This window comes from Rana temporaria, chromosome 5, assembly GCF_905171775.1.
Source record: "Rana temporaria chromosome 5, aRanTem1.1, whole genome shotgun sequence".
NCBI lineage: Eukaryota > Metazoa > Chordata > Amphibia > Anura > Ranidae > Rana > Rana temporaria.
In genome coordinates, this window is record NC_053493.1 from 23,525,157 (window position 1) to 23,550,358 (window position 25,202).

The window sequence follows — 25,202 nt, forward strand, 5'->3', positions numbered from 1 at the left end:
TTAATTAAAAATATCTTCTTCTTTCCTGCTTCTTCCTCCATCTTCTCCCGCATCTTCCTCCTCCGAGCTTCTCCTTCTCCCGCTTTTATTCTTTCTCCTGTCTTCTTTGTCCAGTGTTCTATTTCCTCTGCCGGCGATCCCGCCAATGACCCTCCACTGATGCTACATCCCGCTCATCTCTCCACACTGATGTCAGGTATGTCTTAGATAATGATGGGGGCGTGGCTACTGGATGACGTCACACGGAGGCCCCATCCCCTTGTGATGTCACCGCCTGGGGAATGATGGGTCACAAGGGAGAGGGGCCTCTGGATGAGGTCATCCGATGGCCACGCCCCCATCATTATCTAAGAAATGCTTGACATTAGCATGGACAGATCAGCGGGACGCAGCAGTGGAGGAGGGTCATCGGCGGGAGCGGCTATTTCTTATAGCACACAAAATAAAAGACCCCAGAGGTGATCGAATACCACCAAAAGTAAGCTCTATTTGTGTGGAAAAAAATTATACATTTATTTTGGGTACAGTGTTGCATGACCACGTAATTGTCAGTTACAGTAACACAGTGCCAAAAAGAAAAAATGGCCTGGTCATGAAGGGGGCTAAGGCTCAATTCACACTAATGCGTTTTTTCTGCATTTTGCAGACATGCAGGGAATTTTTTAAACATGAGTTTCTATGAGACACGTTCACATCAATGTCTTTTGTGCCTCTGCGCTTTTTTGGAAAGGGTCGGGGACTTTTTTTTCTGCAAAATGCAGAGTTTTGCATGTAATAGGCTTCAATAGACCCACATCCATCATGCAAATACTGTGTTTATAACCGAGTCATCAGCTGTCAGTGGGCTTCCCAGCTGACAGCTGAATGTAAAAAGAGAATTGCCGGAAAAAAAAACTTGAAAAAATAGCATGCCCCCCCCAGGTCCATACCAGGCCCTTGGGTCTAGTTTGGAAACGGATAAGGGTCTGGTATGGATTTGGAAGGGGGGAACCCACGCCATTTTTTTTCCTTTTTACATTTTGGCGTGGGGTCCCCCCCAAAATCCATACCAGACCCTTATCCGAGCATGCAGCCCGGCAGGTCAGGGAAGTGAGGGGACGAGCAAGCGCCCCCCTTATGAACCATACCAGGCCACATACCCTCAACATGGGGGGGGTGGGTGCTTTGAGGCAGGGAGGGACTCTGCTCTTTATTTCTCCTGTCTTCTTTGTCCTGTGTTCTTCTTCTTCTGTAGCCGCTCCCGCCGATGACCCTCCTCCGATGCTGCATCCAGCTGATCTGTCCACGCATTTCTCTTTTTACATTCAGCTGTCAGCTGGGAAGCCCACTGACAGCTGATGACTCATTGGTTGTTAAGAATGCGGCAACCGGCTTCCCGGCCCCCTCCAGTTATATAAAGTGAATGTACAGCAAAAAATAAAGGAAATTGCAAAATGCAAAAAAGCGGCAAAAGCCTATTACATGCAAAACTCTGCATTTTGCAGAAAAAAAAGTCCCCGACCCTTTCCAAAAACGCAGAGGCACGAAAATACATTGATGTGAACATGTCTCATAGAAACTCATGTTAAAAAAATTCCCTGCATTTCTGCAAAATGCAGAAAAAACGCATTAGTGTGAATGGAGCCTTAGCCCCCTTCATGACCAGGCCATTTTTTCTTTTTGGCACTGCGTTACTGTAACTGACAATTGCGTGGTCATGCAACACTGTACCCAAAATAAATGTATAATTTTTTTTCCACACAAATAGAGTTTTCTTTTGGTGGTATTCAATGCCCACTGTTTTTTTTATTTTTTGTGCTATAAACAAAAAAAAACAAATAAATTTATAATTTGTCCAAGCACTAATAGAATCACCCATAAATTAAGGCACCTAATCCCAAAAGAAAATTTTGAATTTGAGACGAGAGAGAAAAGGGGTATTTTACGGTGCAAGGGGTAGAGCAGTAATGATGAGAAAGAATGTGTCTTAAGAAAATACAAAATAATTTTATTACATATAAATATATAAAAACAGAGTTCAATCAAATTTATAATTCATGGTGGTCGTGGATAAACATTTTTTCAATTTAAAACACACAGAGCTGGCAAATTCCCAACATGTTTTGCGATTTTCGCTTCTTCAGGGGAAGGCAAAATCCGTACAAAAAGTTTATAACTAGGTAGAAGAAAATAATTAAATTAGCCACGTATAATGTATAGAGAACAATACATAAACATATGGGTAACATAGACATGTGGCAGATGGCCAAGGAGTACTCCAAAGGGGGGGGGCAGTCTAAGTATGCTTACCCGCACACCCCACAGAGTCGGGCGCTCAATATCTCCCATGGACATGGATGGATGTACAGACCCTAGGGAGGGGTCACCACAATGGTCCGAGGACGGTCACAAAAAGAGGCTATATGAGCCCGGAAGGCGACTGTTGGATGAAAAAACATGATGTATGGCCGTAAGGGAATATTAAACGGGGGTCAAAAGACCTAAAATAAATTGGTGAGGTCCAATGTATGGAGCCACATCAGTAATTTTTGAACCAAAGAAAGGGAGATCATTTGTACGTATTTTGTCTTCCCCTGAAGAAGCGAAAATCGCAAAACATGTTGGGAATTTGCATTCTCCGTGTGTTTTAAATTGAAAAAATGTTTATCAATGACCACCGTGAATTATAAATTTGATTGAACTCTGTTTTTATATATTTATATGTAATAAAATTATGCTCTACCCCTTGCACCGTAAAATATCCTCTTTTCGCACTCTTCTAAAAAAATAAAAAATAAATAAAAACGAAAAACTATTTTTTTTTTTACATTTCTGCTATAAAACACATCTAATAAAAAGAATAAAAGAAATAATATCTCCCACGGCGGCCAAGGGGGTAGATATGGAAGGGAACCTGTGTAGAATACAGGAAATAAATATATATGGGGTCCCAGGACCAGCGGTCCCAGTGAGTAGTGCTGCTATAGCCAAACTGTTTAGTTAAAGAGGTACAGGTGAGGAACCAAAAGTAATTACATACGAGGCTATATTACCAATTAAACACTGGTCAAGGAAAGCACTTTGAGGTCCGGTAGTGCTCAGAATGTCCTGGGTCCCAGGACATATGCGTGTGCAACAATTTGGCGATGGCATGACTACTCACTGGGACCGCTGGTCCTGGGACCCCATATATATGTATTTCCTGTATTCTACGCAGGTTCCCTTCCATATCTACCCCCTTGGCCGCCGTGGGAGATATTATTTCCGTGGCTGTTTTGGGCGTTTGAGCTGATGGGACACTTGCTGTTAGATTTTCTCCTGACGAAGCGATTTTTATTGTGAAACTAGTAGAGAGACCCCTCGCACCGTGACTCCAACACTCACCTGGATCCCCTACCTGGGGACTGCACCTTTGGTGACTTGATCGGTTGTCACGATATGTGTACTGCTTTAATTGTCTTTTATGTCTGATGTTTATTATTAAATCGTTTTTTTTTTTTTTTATATATATATAACTGCTCTTTTCTGAGTTCACCCATTCATCTTGTACCGAAAAAGTCCTCCCTGCCCACCCTGTTTTGTGGTTCTCTTGGGTCCTTGGGGTTCCCTGAGTCCTCGTGCTATTTTACTAGATTTTGGATGATGGTACTGTTCTAAATTCATGACTATTATGGCGCGTACACACGTTCAGTCCATCCGATGAGAACGGACCGATGGACCGTTGTCATCGGTTAACCGATGAAGCTGACTGATGGTCCGTCACGCCTACACACCATCGGTTAAAAAAACGATCGTGTCAGAACGCGGTGACGTAAAACACAACGACGTGCTGAAAAAAATGAAGTTCAATGCTTCCAAGCATGCGTCGACTTGATTCTGAACATGCGTGGATTTTTAACCGATGGTCGTGCCTACTAACGATCGGTTTTGTCCTATCGGTTAGGAATCCATCGGTTAAATTTAAAACAAGTTGGCTTTTTTTTAACCGATGGTTAAATTACCGACGGCGCCCCCACACGATCGGTTTTGACCGATGAAAACGGTCCGTCAACCGATCGTGTGTACGCGGCATTAGTTTACTTTAGAGGTTAAAAATGAATTCATACTCAGTTGTGACATGACGCTACTCTTATATCAAGACATCGCTTGTATATCAAGGCAAAATGTATCAAAACATTTTGCTTGTCTTGCAAAACGCTCTCAAACCAAGTTACTCTCAAACCAAGGTTTTACTGTAGTTGTTCATTTATTTTCGATTTTCTCATTTTTGGGTTTTCAAATTTTCGGATTGTCGTTCTTTTTTTTCGGATTTTCTTTCCTTTGAATCTTCGGATTTTCCTTCTTATTTCCGGATGTTCGAAATTCAGAAATTTTGAATTGGAAATTCAATCATTCGCAAATCTGGAAATCGAAAATTTGTAAATTCGAAAATTTGAAAATCCAGAAATTCGAGAATTTTCATTGTTGAATTTCCAAATTTTGTAAAAATGTGTTAAACGGCTTTTCGTTAATTTGAGTATTTCCGAATTTGTCGAATTTGGTCGAAAAACGAATTTGGAACGAAACTAATTGCATATGTCTAGGTTTTATGCCCATGAACGCGGACACGTGAAAACACGCAATTACTATAAAGTCCATCCTCGTGTTTTTACGCGGGACCAGTCTGCCAGGAATCTGATGTTCATACGTGAGTACTTACTGTGTGTAGGTTGCAAGTTGTAGGTTGCCAAAGATTGCGTTAGGAAAGACTTTGGCATACAGAGGAGAAACAGACAATTGTCGGTTTCAGTTTTCCTTTTGCTGTATCACAAAATCCGCTCTTGGACTGAATCCGCTCATTGTGTAATATTCTCTGCCAATATTTTAATACCGCTGCAAGTTTATACCAGAGAGGGGACACATATATACAGTTTCCATTCCAGATGCATTGACATATCATCCTGAAATGTTACATCTGCTTGCACTGCGCTGAGTGTCTGATGGGCGGTCAGGGATAGTTAGTGGATTAGTAACGGTGCAAATTACGAGCAATCTGTACGCTGTAACTCTGCATGGTAAAGCCTCCGAGAAATTCCAGGATTTGTGTGCTGTGTAGGAAAAGAGGACAGAAAGGATTCCGCAGACCAGTATGTGTAATGCTTCATACACACGATAGGTTAGTCTGATGAAAACGGTCTGATGGACCGTTTTCATCAGACCAAACCGATCGCGTGTGGGCCCCATCGGTTATTTATCCATAGGTTAAAAAAATAGGAACTTTTTTTTTAAATTATCTGATGGATAAAAAACCTATAGAAAAAAACGATCATCTGTAGGTTAAAAATCCCCGCATGCTCAGAATCAAGTTGATGCATGCTCGGAAGCATTGAACTTCATTTTTCTCCGCACGTCGTTGTGTTTTACGTCACCGCATTCTGACACGATCGTTTTTTTAACTGATGGTGTGTAGGCGCGACTGATCATCAGTCAGCTTCATCGGATAACTGATGGAAAAATCCATCAGACCGTTTTCATCAGACTAACCTATCGTGTGTACAGGGCATAAAAGAAAAGAAAATCTTGCGCCAAAATAAATTAATATAAGCTGCTCCCCAAAAAATTAATTAATAAAATTAATACAACCAGCCTGAAAATTGCATAATGTATGGCCAGCCTTATGCCCTGTACAGTTTGTGAAGGTGGGGGCGCTAGTGAATAAATGTGTATAGTAGATATTGTAACAAATAAATACTATCAAACTAAACAGCTCCAAAACAAAAATATGTGATCATACATAGAAATTAGTATAATATAAGTGCATAAACCACTAGTACAACAATAATAGGTGTAACAATTGCTGAGTGTGTTACAACTGTGCAAAAGTCTGTATATAATCAAATCCAAAGAAGAAAAGTGCTTCATGCAAAGTAAAGTCCAGCAAAGGAATTCATAAATTCTTCCTATGTGAAAAAGTCTGTATATAATCAAATCCAAAGAAGAAAAGTGCTTCATGCAAAGTAAAGTCCAGCAAAGGAATTCATAAATTCTTCCTATGTGAAGAACCAGATAGACTGTATGACGATCCACCTTCACCAGCCGTATACATAACACCCAAAGTGCTTGATAGATGGATGGCTTCTTACCACATGGAGTTGACCCTTTTTGATTTAAAAAGAGGTCAAATGCGCTGTGTCAGGAATAAACCTGCTTTATGGATGAGTGGATGCCCCTCACTCCCTTGATGTATACAGGCTCTCATGCGGATATGCAAAGAACGAAAAATGCCAAGATAGTGTAATATTGCTTTAATATATGCAAGGATGTTTAAAAGGGATGTAAAAGTGTTTTTATCCATCCTTTTATATATTAAAGCAATATTACACTATATGCAAAGAACGAAAAATGCCAAGATAGTGTAATATTGCTTTAATATATGCAAGGATGTTTAAAAGGGATGTAAAAGTGTTTTTATCCATCCTTTTATATATTAAAGCAATATTACACTATCTTGGCATTTTTCGTTCTTTGCATATCCGCATGAGAGCCTGTATACATCAAGGGAGTGAGGGGCATCCACTCATCCATAAAGCAGGTTTATTCCTGACACAGCGCATTTGACCTCTTTTTAAATCAAAAAGGGTCAACTCCATGTGGTAAGAAGCCATCCATCTATCAAGCACTTTGGGTGTTATGTATACGGCTGGTGAAGGTGGATCGTCATACAGTCTATCTGGTTCTTCACATAGGAAGAATTTATGAATTCCTTTGCTGGACTTTACTTTGCATGAAGCACTTTTCTTCTTTGGATTTGATTATATACAGACTTTTGCACAGTTGTAACACACTCAGCAATTGTTACACCTATTATTGTTGTACTAGTGGTTTATGCACTTATATTATACTAATTTCTATGTATGATCACATATTTTTGTTTTGGAGCTGTTTAGTTTGATAGTATTTATTTGTTACAATATCTACTATACACATTTATTCACTAGCGCCCCCACCTTCACAAACTGTACAGGGCATAAGGCTGGCCATACATTATGCAATTTTCGGGCTGGTTGTATTCAAGGGGCTCGATTGATCAACTTGGGTACCATTAGCCTGCCCAAACATGATTCAAATAAATTGGTCAAGATTTGAACTGTCTATGGCCGCCTTTAGTGACTTTATCTGAGCCAAAGATAATGGATAATGCCTTTACTCAACCATGGTGATCAGTACATCAGCTTCATCATCCTTTGTCCAAAGAATAAGCCTATAGCCTTGTGTGTAATGTACTGTTTGTGTTGCTATAGTATTAGAGTATGACCCATATCCATGAAGACTTTATTGTCCTTGTGGCCTCAATCATATTCTTTGGTTCACTTTCTAAATTTCCTTTAGATCTCCTTCTCCTCGGGAGCGTTTGTCCGAGCCGATGTTAGTGAATGGGGGATGAGTTTAACGCTCAGAGCTCCGAGCTCGGACTTTAAGAAGACGCTGGGACTTTGCGGGACGTTCGATGGAAACCCCAATAATGATTTCCATGACACCAAAGGAGACCAGCTGGAGGAGACATCACGCAGCCACTTGTACTTCATCAACCATTGGAAGTAAGAGAAATACGCACTTGGATTACAACCTGTTGAAGTTAGATTGCGTTCTCACACTCTGTATAGTTCTTTATTACCATCTTATGATTTTTACCTGAACTTCACTTGGCTTAAGCCTCATACACTTTGGGTAGAAAAAATAAAAAGTTTAGGAGGAGCCTCTGATGTTAGTACAGCAATCTCCTCTGTTCTATGGTGTTCTGACAGGGGGCGCCCCCCAGGCTGAGGGCGCTGATTGGGAGCCGGTTGGCAGACCTTTTGTGGTCATGACCCTTCGATTGAAGCCTCTGTTGGACCGGCTGCCGTAGCCGCGGTTCAAATGTTGGCCGGTTTCTATTGACCCAACATTTAGCCCGTGTGTACTAGCCTTTTTTCTTAAGGCCCGTACACATGATCGGATATTCTGACAACAATTGTCCGATGGACGTGTTTTGTCGGATAATGTGACCATCTGTATGCTCCATCGGACAATTGTTGTCGGAATTTCCAACATTAGCAGAAGTTGCCGAAAAAGGTGGCGCTAAAGAGCTGAAAAACCATGTAGTTGGATGAAAAAGTTCTGCCGTTTGTATGCAGAACAAGTTCACGGCCAACGCCCTTCGGACAAAAATCCACGGATTTGTCCGGTGGAAGACCGATCGTGTGTATGAGGCTTAAATATGTACTTCCCATGCTTTGACTCCAGTGCCCTCTGTGCTCTCACTACATCGCTCAGTCCTGTATTACCATATGTCATGATTATTAACTGAGCTTCACATGGAAATGCATTACAACACTTTTTTTTTTCTAAGAATGCACTTCCCCTGCTGTCTCTCCAGTGCTCTGTGCTGGCAGAGCTGAGTAACAGCCACACCCCTCTTTACCAGACTTGTGGTGCAGAGGAAGCAACGGGTGTCACTGGAGAAGTTAGATTATGAAGTGTGCTGGGCAGTGTAGTCAAAACGTGGTGCCTATCGGACAGCACAGACATAATTAGACACATTGCACAACTTCTACAACAGGAGAGTGAAGGTAATACTTTGGAAATGAGGCCCGGATTCAGAAAGAATCGTGTATCTTTAGGCGGGCGTAGCGCATCTCAGTACCGTATTCACAAAGAACTTGCGCCCTAAGTTACGGCGGCGTAGCGTAAATGGGCCGGCGTAAGCCAGCGTAATTCAAAGTAGGCTGGTAGGGGGCGTGTTGTATGGAAATTAATCGTGACCCCACATAAATGACGAGCCTAACGAACGGCGCATGCGCGCGCATGGGCGCACATGCTCAGTATCACGTTGAATTTTCTCCCTAAGTTACGCCGGCTCAATGCTTAGTCGACGTGAACGTAACCTACGCCCATCCCCATTCACGTACGACTTACGCAAACAACGTAAAATACAATGCTGTTCTGACGTTTTCGACGTCCATACCTAACATGACTTACCCCTGCTTTATGAGGGGTAAAGTTACGCCGGACCGACGCCTTACGTAAACGACGGGCGCAAGTATGTTTCTGAATCGGCGTATCTACCTCATTTGCATATTCGACGCGGAAATATACGGAATCGGCCAGCGTAAATATGCACCTAATATACGACGGCGTAAGAGACTTATGTCAGTCGTATCTTAGACAAATTCTGGCGTATCTGATTCTTTGAATCAGGCGCCAAGATACAACGGCCCGGATTCAGACTTACGACGGCGTATCTGGGGATACGCTGTCGTAATTTGTTTCTGAATCCTGGCCGAGGTGTGTTAGTACAATATCTGAATAAATATAATTTCTGTGACTTCAGTTGGGCTTTAGGGTATGAATCCACAATAAGGGCGCAACAAGTGTATCCTAGGGATGTGTTCTAACTGTGGGGGGCGTGGCTACATGTGACACGACACTGATCACCATTTCCGATTACAGGGAGCTGTGATCAGTGTCCTGTCACTAGGAAGAATGGGGAAATCCTTGTTTACATAAGCATTTCCCCCGTTTCTTCCTCTCCATGAGACGAAAGAGGGTATCCCCGCGGACATCGAGCCCGCGGGACCTGAGGTCGGACTCACGGAGCTTGCGGCTGGGACACGCGCGCGCCCACAATGCTGCATCTTAAAGGGGACGTACCTGTGTGCCCATTTGTGTCGGATACAGTATACTGTAATTATGCTTTTTTAGGGACATAAATGCAAATCCTTTGGCTGGTCAAACAACTAATAAGGGCATGTATAATTCCTTAGATGCATTTACCTGTTTGCCTATAGTTTGGACTTTACCATTAAAACATTTTTTTGTTGTATTTTCCCTCAGAATTGCCGCTGGAGAAAGTTTCTTTGACAAAATACCAGAGTTTACACCACCAATCGCCAAAAAAATGAACTATTGCAGCTGCATGGCAAATACTAACCTGCTGCATTCATCTATGAACATGCTTTTCAGCAATTCGCAAGATGCTTCTCTCTGCAGTGGCATGGAGAATGTAAGGTTTCCCTCCATAATACCTGCACTTGATGTTACCAATGAGTACACCTACACTGATCCAGAACGAGAGCTAAGCAAGCGTTCATTGCCCGATGTTTCAATACAACATGACACATCACCTAGTGAGGAGGACCTTCATAATGATCCTAACCATCCAAAAGAACTCAAGAATGAATTGAAAAGAAATGTAATTTCCAGAAGATCATCTCAATCCCATGGAAGCAACAAGAACCAAGAAAACCGATGGGATCATAAAGGACATGTTAGGAATCGGTCTAAACGTCAGAATTACTATGAGTATCTGCAAACATTTCCATATCAAAGCCTCAGCCAAACTGACTTGGAAGGATTCAGCTACTTCTTCCCTGAAGATCACACCAGTGACTCACATCGTGAATTTCGTCCTTCTTGGCCAACTCCGTCAGGACTGACTCATGCATACGCTTCGGCGGTTTGCCAAGAGGCAGTCTTTAATGCGAGCATTGGGAGACTTTGTGTTGGGTTTTTAGAGAAGAGACTCATGAATGTGGTAGATATGTGCATCATGGATATTATGCTGAAGGACGACCTTGGCTGGGTGGAAGCAGGGGAGGCCCTACTTGAGAACGAGTGTGAAAGGAAACTTTTGGAACTCGGACATGATAAAGCAAAACACTCTCGGATACCCATTGACCCCATCATTCTAGCCCTGAAATGTCCCAACATGTGCAGTGGCAATGGACAGTGTATGGAATGGGGCTGTGCGTGCTTCAATGGTTATAGTTCATATGACTGTAGTGTTTTGTCTGGTAAGTTGGTGCTTTGTAGTTAAAACCTTCCATTAGTTGCCCATGTACAACTATGTACTAAGACGGCTCCATTAGGGTTGTCCCGATACCACTTTTTTAAGACTGAGTACAAGTACCGATACTTTTGTTCAAGTACTCGCCGATACCGAATACCAATACTTTTTTTTAATCTCATGTGACAGTGGCAGTATTTTTTTTTTTTTTATCTTTAACAATTTGTTTTTAATTTTTTTTCCAATTTTTTTTATTTATAATGCTTTTTTTTAAGGGGGGTGTCAGTGTGTTTTCTTTATTTTTTTATTTTCTACAATAATTTTTTTTATTCTTTTGTTTTTTTATTCTTTATTTTTTTATTTATTTTTTCAGCCCTGTTGGGGGGGCTTTGGTGAGATATCAGGGGTCTTAACAGACCTCTGACATCTCCCCTCTGAGACAGAGAAATGGACTAGGAACCAGGGGCGGACTGACAACTCATGGGGCCCCCGGGCAATAGAAGATTATGGGGCCGCCCGGTTTACAGATGGCCACCAAGCCAGGAGGCATTACAGAGGCGGGGCAGCTAAAATCTCAGGATTTTCACATCAAAAGCATGTCGGTTTTGGACATATCAGGGACAGATGTAAAAAAAAACACTGATTTTTACATACTGTCCCTGGTTTTAATGAGCCTGGCAACCCTGATGGGGCCCCCTAGTGGCATGGGGCCCTCGGGCAGTGCCCGAGTGCCTCAATGGTCAGTCCGCCCCTGCTAGGAACACATGTTCCCCAGTCCCTTTCTCAGCAGCATCAGCTGCGCTGAAAATGAAAGGAGAGAAGACAGCGTCTTCTCTTCATTCATAAACTGAAACATTTGTAAACACAGGTTACAATGTTTCAGTTATGTGATCACTGACTCTGTCCATTCGGAGCAGTAAGGAGCCGGATTTACCGGCTTCTACCCCGCTCTCCATCCTGACATTTCCAGGGGGTGGAGGAGGAGCACGGAAGGGGAGAGAAACACGGCAGCATACACGGGATACACGGCGGCATACACGGGATACACGGCGGCATACACGGGATACACGGCGGCATACACGGGATACACGGCGGCATACGCGGGATACACGGCGGCATACGCGGGATACACGGCGGGATACATGGAGGGAGGGAGACAGACTGCAGCAAAACGGAGGGGGGCTGGAGGAGGACACCGGACAGTCAGCGGTGATCGTGTGTGGGGGAGTTACAAGCACCGATAACCGCTGATTTTAAAGCAGCTGAAAGCCGTGCAGGGGGAGGGGTGTAGAGAGAAGCGGAGAAATTACTTTTGAATCTATACAGCGGTGATCGGTGCTTGTAACTTCCCCATGCACTGATCATCGCCGACAGTACAAGTATCGGGTGAAGCATCAGGAGCATTTGCCCGAGTACAAGTACTCGGGCAAATGCTTGGTTATCGGTCCCGATACCGATACTAGTATCGGTATCGGGACAACCCTAAGCTCCATAAAGACACGTCGGACCAGTTTGGTGTGAAGAAACTTGAAACAGAGCCCTAACCTCACCCTAATAAAACCCTTAAGGGTGAATAATGCCGCGTACACGCAATCGGAAATTCCGACAAGAAAAGTTCGATGTGAGCTTTTGGTCGGAAGTTCCGACCGTGTGTAGGCTCCATCTGACTTTTTCTGTCGGAATTTCCGACAACAAAAATTTGAGAGCTGGCTCTCAATTTTTCCGACGAGAAAAATTCTTGTTGGAAATTCCTTGGCTCTTCGTATGTGTTGTATGTCACCGCGTTCTTGCCGGTCGGAATTTCTGACAACATGTGTGGATTTTTGTGCATCATAATTGCAGACAGACGATAGAAAATTCCGACAAGAAAACCGTGGATTTTTTTTTCCGACGGAATGTTGGCTCAAACTTGTCTTGCATACACACGGTCACACAAATGTTGTCAGAAATTCTGTCTATATTAAAGCGGGGGTTCACCCTAAAAACGATTTTCTAACATTACATCCAGCTCACTCTCTACATTGACAGTATGCCGTTTGTTTTTTTGTTTTTGCTGTACATACCTCGTACAGCTATTTTCTTCCCCGGCTTCCGGGTCGAGACTCCCACGGGAGTGGGCGTTCCTATCCAGCAGGTGATTGACGTGATGACAAAAACGACCTCCCCCCGTCGCATAAGGAGCGTCACGAGTTTCCGAAAAAAGCCGAACGTCAGTGCGCAGGCGCCGTATAGCGCCAACCCGCCGTTCGGCTTCTTTCGGCAACTCGTGGCGCTCCTTATGCAACTGGGTGAGGTCGTTTTTGTCATCACGTCAATCACCTGCTGGATAGGAACGCCCACTCCCGCAGGAGTCCCGACCCGGAAGCCGGGGAAGAAAATAGCTGTACGAGGTATGTACAGCAAAAACAAAAAAACAAACGGCATACTGTCAATGTAGAGAGTGAGCTGGATGTAATGTTAGAAAATCGTTTTTAGGGTGAACCCCCGCTTTAAGCACCTCTAAGCTATTTTTAAGTTTTCATTATCAAGGGATGTGGTGCTGTAAAAGTTTTGGTCACTTATGCCACGTACACACGATCGGTTAAACCAATGAGAACGGTCTGATGGACCGTTTTCATCGGTCAAAACCCATCGTGTGTGGGCGCCATCGGTTATTTATCCATCGGTTAAAAAAAAGCCAACTTGTTTTAAATTTAACCGATGGATTCCTAACCGATAGGTCAAACCGATCATTAGTAGGCACAACCATTGGTTAAAAATCCACGCATGCTCAGAATCAAGTCGACGCATGCTTGGAAGCATTGATCTTCGTTTTTTTCAGCACTTAGTTGTGTTTTACGTCACCGCTTTCTGACACGATCATTTTTTTAACCGATGGTGTGTAGGCGCGACGGACCATCAGTCAGCTTCATCGGTTAACCGATGAAAACGGTCCATCGGTCCGTTCTCATCGGATGGACTGATCGTGTGTACGCGGCATTACCCACATCACTAATCAAATTCTGTATATACTCTGTAGTTTGCCTGGAGTTTACTGGTGTCTACCGGTGCCCAATCCAAAGATCCTGGTTGAAGAGCATCATTGAAGTCCAAGTCCACCATTTAAATTGACAATTTAGACAGACAATGTATTTCAATTAATATGTTTTGTCTTCTTTTTCTTTGTAAAGACCAAAGTCCTGAAATTTCTGAGCTTGAGAACTCCGGGCTCTGTGATGTTCGGAGATATGACTGCACTTCTGTACGAGTCTTTGGGACGGGATTCAAAGAATCGGTCAGCCTTAAATGTGAATTTACTAAGCAACAGGTATGTAGCTTCCGTGAGGTCACTGTTTGGGGGCAAATGTTTTGTTTGTTGAGTAGCATTTGTGTTAATTGCAATCTATTTGACATTTAGGAAATCAACTTCATGTAAATATACCAAATAGGCCTTTCGTTTACCTATGTATGCCTTCAAATATCATGAAATAATCTCAGTTCAGTCAGTGAAGTTACTCAAAAGTTGACTTTATACTTGGTTGTCTCATAAAAAGTAAAATATGCCATCAGGTGCATGGGTAGGGAATAGAAGGTACATCATTAGATTCTTTATAGCAGGACAGCTCAAGGTGGATATTGATTAATGATGTGCCTTAGTAGGCCAAGGACCAGGAGATGGAGAAGAGCAGAGGTGTCCAAACTTTTTTCAAAGAGGGCCAGATTTCATGAAGTGAACATGCGTGAGGGCCGACCATTTTGCCTGACATCCTTTGAACCATTAAAATTCGGTCTATTGCCCCGTACACACGATCGGATTTTCCGTCGGAAAAAGTTGGATGGTTTTTGCGACGGAATTCCGGTCAAGCTTGGCTTGCATACACACGGTCACACAAAAGTTCTCTGAACTTTCAACCGCCAAGAACGCGGTGATGCACAACACTACGATTAGCCGAGAAAATTAAGTTCAATGCTTACGAGCATTGAACCAGATACGCCGTCGTAACTCTGAGTGTGAGGCGTCGTATCTTTGCGCCTGATTCTTAGAATAATTTACGCATAGATTGTCTTAGATCCGACTGGCGTAAGTCTCTTACGCCGTCGTATCTAAGTTGTATATTTACGCTGGCCGCTAGGTGGCGCTTCCGTCGATTTACGCGTCAAATATGGTAATGAGCTAGATATGCCGATTCTCAAACGTACATGCGCCCGGCTTATTTTTTTACGTCGTTTACGTAAGGCTTTTTTGGGCGTAAAGTTACTCCTGCTCTATGAGGCGTAGACGAGGCGTACCAATGTTAGGTATGGACGTCGGAACAGCGTCATATTTTTAACGTTTTACGTCGTTTGCGTAAGTCGTCCGTGAATGGGGCTGTGCGTAAGTTACATTCACGTTGAAAGCATTGAGTAGTTGCGGCGTAATTTGGAGCATGCGCACTGGGATACGTCCACGCATGGCGCATGCGCCGTTCGTTAAAAGCGTCAATTACGTGGGGTCACGATTAATTTCCATAAAACACGCCCACCACTTCCACATTTGAATTAGGCAGGCTTACGCCGGCCCAGTTACACTACGCCGGCGTAACTTAAAGCGCAAGTTCTTTGAGAATACGGGACCTGCCGCTCTAAGTTACGGCGGCGTAGTGTATCTGAGATACGCTACGCCCGCTTAAAGATAGGCAAATCTACGTGAATCTGGGCCATACTGTATATACAAATCACTAGGGGGTCATACTAAACTGGAATGGCCGCAATTGGCCCGCGGGCCGGACTTTGGACATGCCTGGAGTAGAGGAACCATATCTGTAAAATCAGAAGAGTGTTATCACCCTCCACGAGAGTATGCACAACGTTAACACTTGTCAGTAGATTTAAGCATAGCTACACCTAAAATCCAAAGTTTGGCTGCATGGATTCATAGCTTGCCACTACACTTACATGGTGGCCTCCTTGCAGGCACGTACTGCTGTAGAATGGATTTCAAAGCATGCTTAGGCAAAAGATCAATTGCAGAATATCTACTGTTAATGGTCTGTCATTCACAACTGGCTTGTCTCACCCTGCTTGAAAGTCTGTTTGTCGTTGTCTAGGTCCACTTTAAATGAATGCGTGACTAAACCATTTTTTACACTTGTGCATTCTTCCCATATTCCCAGTATAGTGGTGGCAAATGGATCCCTCTTGAGCCAGTGCTCATGGACGCTACTTTCAGGAATTCCAGAGCTATTGACTGCCAGATTCCTGTAGATGCCGGCCAAGCTCATGGAATGGAACCAGTGGATGACAAACCAATTGCAAGGTGGAGAGTAAAGGTATTGGATTTTTTCATAATCTCAAGGGAATTTGTTTTGATAGTTTACAAACAGTGTGAGTGCTGATTGATATCATCCGGTTGGAGAATTAAGGTTAGAAAATTTGGGATCCAGCAATGTATTATAAAATAGCAACATGTTAAAGTGGAGTTTCACCCAAAAGTGGAACTTCCGCTTATCTTATTCCTCCCCCCCTCCAGTGCCACATTTGGCACCTTTCATGGGGAGGGGAGACAGGATACCAGTCCCTGCCGCAGATCTGTGACGTCACCGCGGGGCTCCCTCCTCCTCCCCTGGCGCCGGGCCAATAGAAGAGAGGAGCGGGGCCTTGCATATGCGCAGTAGGGTTCCAAAAGGCTACACTCCTGGGTTCCTGTACCCGCAATGGTGGCGGAGCACCCGAAACTAGGGTTGAGCGAACCCGAACTGTAAAGTTCGGGTTCGGTACGGACTTTGGGTTTTTCCCGAACCCGGACCGAACCCGTATAGTTGGAAAAAGTCCGGGGTTCGGAGTTCGGGTATGTTTTGGCGCGCTGCACGGCAGCCAATCGCCATTCGTGTTACTACTGTGACTGGGAACTGATCACAGCCATGCCTACTTATGGCATGGCTGTGATTGGCCAGTGCAGCATGTGACCCATCATGTGACCAGTCTCTATATTAGATAGAGGCACACAGCACAGATCGTCACTCTGCTTCACTGTAGATAGGGAAAGGCTGGTGGAATCTGCTGCATAGGGAAAGTGTTGGGTGTATCTGGCTGGATTTCACTTATGTGAGGGGAAGGTTCCTGATTCTGCTGAGGGAAAGTGTTAGGTCTATGCTGTTATACTGCTCCAGAAATATCAAGAAGCACACGTTATTTCTTTGATATCTGCATCATCTTATGGCATCTGGCTCGTTGTCACTGCTTCACTTATGTGAGGGAAAGGTTGCTGAATCATAGGGACAGTTTTAGGTCTATGTTGCTCCAAAAATATCAACAAGCACTCTATTCCTGTGACATCTGCTGTGCTTCATATAGTTTAGGAATTTTGTTCAACTATAGTGGCTGTTTGCAATCTATAGGTGACTCTGAATATTTCAACAGCACTGCACCTGCCACACCACCTGTGCACCTGTGATATACTGTGTTTCTGTCAAGTACATAGTCAGGCAGGCACAGGTTCCTGAAATATTTGTAGTTGCCATGCTCTTCCCGACATTTTGCTGCCATTTGCAGCCCTCCAGCCCTTTCCCTTAGTTTTTTAGAGACATTTTTGTAGTCAAAAGTCCGGGTCCCCATTGACTTCAATGGGGTTCAGGTTCGGGTCAAAGTCCGGGTTCGGGTTCGGTCCCGAACCCAAACTTTTTTTTCAAAGTCCGGGTTCCGGTCCGAACAGGTGTCTGCTCAACTCTACCTGAAACATCATCTGCAGGTGCCGACATCGTTGGACTCCAGGACAGGTAAGTGCCCATCTTCACATAACTTCTTGAGTGCCTCACTATACCCTTTTAAAGGCCAGTTTTGACTTTTGTTGATATAGTTGAGCGCTGGCCCTTCTTCTTTTCCCCTCCTTCTCCTCCAGTTTGCTCATGGACATTGAGATTGCCCATCTCATTGAAGGACCAATAGGGAATAGGGAAACAGAGGGGTGCATGTTGAGATTTGCATTGTGAAAAGTGAAGAATATCAAGAGCCTGAAATGTTCTAACGTTGTCCTTGTGTTGTACTGGATTGTTTAGTTGGCAACCTGCACATTTCTATATGATTTATTCAAAATATTAGTGGTGAGGTGAATGATTTGCAAAATAGTTTTTTTCCCCCTAAATAGCTTCCTTTACCTTAGTGCAGTCCTCCTTCACTTACCTCATCCTTTGATTTTGCTTTTAAATGTCCTTATTTCTTCTGAGAAATCCTCACTTCCTGTTCTTCTGTCTGTAACTACACACAGTAATGCGAGGCTTTCTCCCTGGTGTGGAGTGTCGTGCTCGCCCCCTCCCTTGGACTACAGGAGAGTCAGGACGCCCACTAACACACAGCTCCTTTCTCTATCTGCAACGTAGAGAGCATCCTGACTCTCCTGTAGTCCAAGGGAGGGGGCGAGTATGACACTCCACACCAGGGAGAAAGCCTTGCATTACTGTGTGGAGTTACAGACAGAAGAACCGGAAGTGAGGATTTCTCAGAATAAATAAGGACATTTAAAAGCAAAATGGAAGGATGAGGTAAGTGAAGGAGGACTGCACTAAGGTAAAGGAAGCTATTTAGGGGGGGAAAAAATTACCTTTACAACCCCTTTAAATCTTAACTGATGGAAATGCAGCTTGCAGCTATTATGTTTCTGACTGTTTGAAGTAAAACTCCACTCTGTGCAATTGCACTTTGTATTATTATGTGTTATTGAGAAGCAATTTACATTCCACATCTCTATCTGCAGGTCTCCAACGATGGCGAGGTCTTCAGTAACTTTAAATCAATGACTTTGTATGACGGAGCTTGTCAGACCTGCGATCCTGTGTCTGATGGACTGTGTAAGCTAAAGGTATATTACGCCATTCCTTTCACCCCCTACTCCCCCTCATTAATGAGCTGATAGAGGCATGTTACATATGTGTCCCACAGAATGTATAAAAAGAAACAATTCCCTACAAAGCATAGCACCATCGTCAGTGACTTTGGTGTAGATCAAAGCAGAAATCAATATGATGAGCAATTGAAACCTCTATTTACATCTTCTAGATCTCCAGTCTTCTCCTGCCCAACGCTTATTTGTAGACTGTTTCTCTCTCTCTCTCCCTTTCCTGTACAATACTTGGTTCCTGGCACAGCTAGCACGTGGCAGGCCCAACTGTAATCCAGTCAGATCCGAGAAATCGCCATTTACTGGCAGGGACCGCGGCCCCCTCTGGTATAGCAACCAATGGTGAAAGAAAGTCTCTCCCGTTTGCTCTACATCCACTCCTGCTCCTGGCATGGCTCTCTGAGCTCTCCCGACTGTGCCCGTCACTCACCGACACCTGTTGGATCCCTCCTGAAGACTTGCCCGGCAGTGTTCCCCGCTGTCCTCTCCTGCTCCTGTTCATGACACCCCTTGGGTTGCGTGGGGTTCCTTCACGGCTCCAAGGTCATCACCCCCCAGACTGGGGGGACTCCTTCCAAGGCCCTGACAGCCTAACATTCCATCTCTCAGTTCTTCCATCCAAACAACTCCTCCCCAGCATGGCTGACCCTGGGTATATCAAGGCCTGCCCCCTGCCAATCCAAGTTGGGGATTGGTCAGGGCTCTCTGAGCCACCTCATGCCACTCCACTCCTCTTCCCCGCCTCCCTTCTGGCATGCCTCTCCCAGCTCTCCCGACTGTGCCTGTCACTCACCGACACCTGTTGGATCCCTCCTGAAAAAAGAATTGCCCGGCAGTGTTCCCTGCTGTCCTCTCCTGCTCCTGTTCATGACACCCCTTGGGTTGTGTGGGGTTCCTTCACAGCTCCTAGGTCACACCCCTCCCCCCCAGACTGGGGGGACTCCCTCCAAGGCCCGACAGCCTAACACTCCATCTCTCAGTTCTTCCATCCGAACAACTTCTCCTGAGCATGGCTGACCCTGGGTATATCAAGACCTGCTCCTTGCCAATCCTAGTTGGGGATTGGTCAGGGCTCCCTGAGACACCTCATGCCACTCCACTCCTCTTCCCCTGCCTCCCTTCTGGCATGCCTCTCCCAGCTCTCCCGACTGTGCCTGTCACTCACCGACACCTGTTGGATCCCTCCTGAAAAAATAATTGCCTGGCAGTGTTCCCTGCTGTCCTCTCCTGCTCCTGTTCATGACACCCCTTGGGTTGTGTGGGGGTTCCCTCACAGCTCCAAGGTCACCCCCCCAGACTGGGGGACTCCCTCCAAGGCCCCGACAGCCTAACACTCCATCTCTTAGTTCTTCCATTCGATCAACTCCTCCCCAGCAAGGCTGATCCTGGGTATATCAAGGCCTGCTAATTCTAGTTAGGGATTGGTCAGTGCCCCCTGAGACACCTCATGCCACTCCACTCCTTTTGCCTGTCTCCCTACTAGATTCCAGAGGGAGGTGACAGAGAAATGATGCTGCATGTGAGTCACCTGCTGCTATTTTTGGCCACTCCCATCCCCACAGATCAAAACAAACAGGCCTAGCTCACAGCTAGGCCTGAATAAATGTACCTACCTAAAGTAGAGGGTGCTACACATGGGTAGATGAGCGGATGGGGTGGTGGAGCTAGGCCAGCATAGAAAGTAATTAGACACTCCCAGAAGAGAGGACTATGACATGCAAGAGGAAGAAGGCTGTGCTTTGACCTGCAATTATTTAAGTGATAGGTTCTCTTTAAAGTTCTAGAATCCGGTAAAGGTGTTGGAAAATAAATGCGACAACCTGCACATGTCTTCCACTCCTCACTTCCTCGGGGTATTACAATCATTGTCCTTAGTAAGTATTTGTTGTACTGAGCAGAATGTCAAAAGGAGTGACATCAGTCCCCAGATGATGATTCTCTAACACTTAGCTAAACCAGCCAATGACATCATCGTTCCCAGAGCAATACGTTCTGGACGCATTGCAGGTCTAGAGCGGGTGGAGACGGGGAACGCTGTAACAGAACAGATAATAATGGTGAGATGAATTGTTAGCCCAGTCATGTTTCCCGAACCATATGCTTCATGTTATTTTCCAGGAGAAGACCTGTAATATAGATGGACTTTGTTACGCTGAAGATGACACCAACCCCACCAGTCCTTGTCTACTCTGCAAGCCCGGGGTCTCCAAGTTAACGTGGTCAGTCACTGAAAGTAAGCCCTCCATTATTATCTATGGAAGAAAATGACAGTGAGTGAACACATGTGCTCTGCTGAGGGATTTGTGGAGTGGTTTAGATTTACACAGATTAAATATACAAGGCGTGACAATTTAATTCCCGGAATGGACTGTTAACCAGTTGCCGACTGGGGGGCTGAAGTGGTTAAAGAAAAAAATGTTTGCTTACCTATACACTACCGGCTGTTGTCACCTTCGAAGTAGTCCCCTTGTGAAACAACACACTTTTTATAGACGTGCCACTGCCAGAAATTCCTGCAATTCGTTTTCCAAAACGCTGCACAGTATCTTTGTCGCAGTGCACTCGATGCCTGGAATTTCAGCAAATCCTGTATCCTTTTAGGGATTTTTTTTAATTGTGAAAATAGCCAAAAGTCACAGGGTGCTAAATCAGGGGAATAAGGCGGTTATTCAAGTTTCGCAATGGGCTAGGGCAGGGGTGCCCAACCAGTGGCCCGGGGGGCCACATGTGGCTCGCGGAGCCCTCTGATGTGGCCCGTGACCTCCTGCTCTGGGATGGCCAGTTAGCAAGCCCAGATTGCAGGTTGCCAACCTGCCAGCCGAGAGCATCAGTGTTGTAAATTAGGCTGGCTGTAGAGGAAGCAAGTAACTTTTCAGAAAGTGCACCACACCTGCAGGATATAATAGACGTCTATGGCAAAGTGCAGCTAACCGGCGGGAAAACCATAGGTACACTGCGCCATAATAGACCGCAGACCATCAGTGTAAAAGCAGCCTTAGGCCCCTTTCACATGATCGGTCCAACCCAATCTGACCCTTCATTCACCTCTATGGAGCGGCAGATGTAAACAGACTTTTGTCCATTTAGACCTGCCTACCTCCAATCCGATCTGCTAAAAAAAACAGAATCTGCCCCCTTCTATCTGATTGGATCGGAGGGCCCATCGAGTAGATTGGGCTGTGTCTGCTTTGCATATGCAGACTGGACACAGACCTGTCATCTGCCCACTCCGTTCATTGTGGCCCAGGACTGGTTACTAAGTCGCTTAAGTGGCCCTCGGCTTTCAAAAGGTTGGGCACCCCTGGGCTAGGGGCTCAAGAAAACTTCGGAAATTCTAAATTCGAAAATTAAAAAATTCGGAACAAAATCCGAAAATAAATGAAAATTCAAAAGAAGAGCAAAAATTGGAAAATCTGAAATAACTAATAATAACTTAACTATTACTAACTATTAAATTATAGGTATTGGAATTTCCTTAAAAATGTGGCTGTTAGTGAACGTAACGAATACCAATTTATCCGAGTCACAAATTTTCCGAAATAACGAATGCTGTATCTAAACTAATGGAACGTAATGAATTAATAATAATAAATGACAATAGTAATGAAAACTTTATGGGCCATATTCTCAGAGAAGTTACGATGGAGTATCTCAGGATACTCCATCGTAACTCCCTTTTTTGGCCAGTGTATCTATGCTCCTGATTCTCAGAATCATTTTTGCATAGATACACTTAAGATCCGCCATCTGTAAGTCACTTACACTGGCGGATCTTAAATGCAATGACGCCGGCCGCCGCTAGATGGCATTTACATGAAGGAGTCATTTGCATATGCAAATGATCCTTCTACGCCGATTCCCGAACGAGTTCGCGTCGCGTAACCGTCGCTAACGTCGTTTGCGTAAGCGGAAACTTACCCCTGCTATATGAGGGGTAAGTTTCCGCAAGTCTCGCGTAGGCCATGTTACGGATGGCGTCGGGTCCCCGTCGTGTTTTTTCGTCGGATACGTCGTTTACGTAAGTCGTTCTTGAATACGACTTTACGTCAATGACGCACACGTCGGCGTCATTGACGTTTTCTGCCGAGAACTGGAGCATGCGCACTGGGCTTTTTGCAGCCCGGCGCATGCCCAGTTCTTTTGCATCGGGGGCGCGCTTCATTTGAATAGAAGCCGCCCCCTTGGAGATCCGCCAGGCTACGCCGGGACACTTACACTCCGCTGTCCCAAGTTATGGAGCAAGTGGTTGGGGAATACAACACCTGCTCCAGTAAGTTGGGACAGCGGAGTGTATGTGCCCTAAGCGAAGCAGGCGGAGATTCTTTCAGAATATGGCCCTATGTTATTAATTAGTTCCGTTACATTTGTTTATCCAGAAAATTCGTAAAGTCAGATAAATTTGTATTTGTTGCGTTCACTAACAGCCAAATTTGAAAGGAAATTCCAATACCTATAATTTAAGTCAGTTATTATTAGTTCGTTAGTTATTATTTAGAATTTCCGGATTTTTAATTTTCTAATTTATGAATTTTTGAATTTTCGGGTTTTGGATTTTCAAATTTACATTTTTTCTCATTTTCAGATTTTTGAATTTACGAACTTACAAATTTTCAGATGTACAAATTTATGAATTTTCTACATTTCGAGTTTACGAAATTTTAAATTTTCTAAATTTCAAATTTACAAATTTACGAATTTTCGAATTTACAATTTTCAAATTTTTGAATTTCAGAATTTGGGATTTTTGAATTTACGAATTTACAAATTTTCGAATTTACGAATTTACAAATTTTCGAATTTACGAATTTCCATCATAACAAATGACCCAGTGCACATGTCTAGTGCATACAAAACAGGATCTTCCTGCCAGCCAGTCCTGAGATTAACACAGCTCTGCCACACAGCACTATCCTGTTTCCCTTTTTTGGAAGATTTGAAGAGTGTCCGACACACCAGGAAGTTACAATTGTATTGATAATATCAGCTGAACCAAGTCACAAGTACAGTGGCAAGCCAACTTCCACCTACGTACGGCCTTTATGTTTTGCTGTTCAATGAATTTAATAAAATGTTAACAATATTTTAATTGAAGTGCCACACTGCTGCTAAGAGGTCCACATATGACTTTTATTCTAATAAAAGTCAGGGGGACAATCACCAAAATAAATTTCCAATGCGTTTCGAGGTCCCAGAGTGCCCATTTACCAGGGCAAGAAACAAAACATAAAGCCCTGTACGCGGGCAACTATTAGGATGGCGGACAAAATGTCACCGGCTTTTGCTCTGGGCAGGGGAATGCGGCAGGGATGCCTGCTGCCCAACCTGCTCTTTGCAATTGCTATAGAACCATTGGCAGCCCTGGTCAAGTGCCCAGATATGTGGATTTAGATATGGAACTTTACATGCAAAAATTATGTTATATGCTGATGACATGTTACTTTTTTTGGAGGATCCCAGCCTGTCATTGCCAGGGGTTATGTCCATAATAACGCAGTTTGGTCACTTTTCCGGCCTAACCATAAATTTGTCTAAGTCTGCCCTGACGATGCTGGATGAAGGTGGACCTCCCGGCCTCTTGTCCCATCCCGGTGGTTTCCAGACGTTTTCGAGATAAGATTAACAACTGGAATAACTTTAAAATGCCCCTGGCAAGCAGAGCCAACCTAATTAAAATGATTCTGATGCCTCAACTACTGTACTTTCTGCACAACTCACCAGTGGTCATACACTTAAAAATTTTCAGAGTAGTGAACACCCTTTTCAGGAGGTTGTTGTGGAATGTTAAGACTCCCAGGATCAAGCTGGAGCAGCTACAACACTCTAAGGATAGCGGAGGGTTGTCGGTCCCCAACTCTTAGCTGTACTATATTGCTGCCCAGTTGCAGCATTTGGTAGGCTCTATGGCCTGGGATCCGTTGGGCTCGGCGGCACGGCTGATGCTGTTTGCTTCAGGAGCTGAGACCATCCCTCTGGGCCTGGAGGCACAAATGTTTCTAAGATCCAATAAACAGACTCCAATGTCGCGTAAATTTAAAAGGTGTGGAACAAGGGTAGGCAGCTCCAGGGGGTGCGGGGGTTCATGACTTTAGCCCAATTTGGGGCAATCTCTCCTATGTAGAGCTGGCTAAGTTGCAACAGGAACCCCGATGGGGAGCCCATGGTGTCACTCTGTTATCTCACATATTTAACAATGGTAGGCTGCTATCCTTCCCTGAACTACAAGCTAACTTTAACCTGCCAGCCAGTATGTGGTTCCTATACATTCAGCTCCGACACGCAGTTGCAGCGCAGGGGGATGCGGGGGAGTGGACATTGTCGCCCACTCCTGTATTCCATGTGCTGCAATCTACCACTGAAACCAAAGGGATTATATCCCAATGCTATCAGATGTTATTGTCCGTACACTTGAGTGCTTTCCCATGTAAGGCTGTGTCTTTGTGGGAACAGGACCTCGGCCAAATTACTGGTGACCAGTGAGAGGAAGCTCTACAATCCATAACCACTTGCTCTCTGAATGTGGCACAAAAAGTTTCTCAACTATACATACTACTGAGATACATCATACTC

The 25,202-nt window shown here is 44.4% G+C and overlaps 1 protein-coding gene across 1 annotated transcript in view; it reads left to right on the plus strand.

Moving 5' to 3' along the window:
* VWDE (von Willebrand factor D and EGF domains) overlaps window positions 1–25,202 on the plus strand; it is a 119,791-nt gene that overhangs the window by 47,618 nt on the left and 46,971 nt on the right. Inside the window, 6 exon segments of the mRNA XM_040352265.1 lie at window positions 7,348–7,556; window positions 9,832–10,790; window positions 13,954–14,090; window positions 15,916–16,071; window positions 18,492–18,596; window positions 20,754–20,868. Coding sequence (XP_040208199.1) covers window positions 7,348–7,556; window positions 9,832–10,790; window positions 13,954–14,090; window positions 15,916–16,071; window positions 18,492–18,596; window positions 20,754–20,868 — 1,681 coding nt within the window.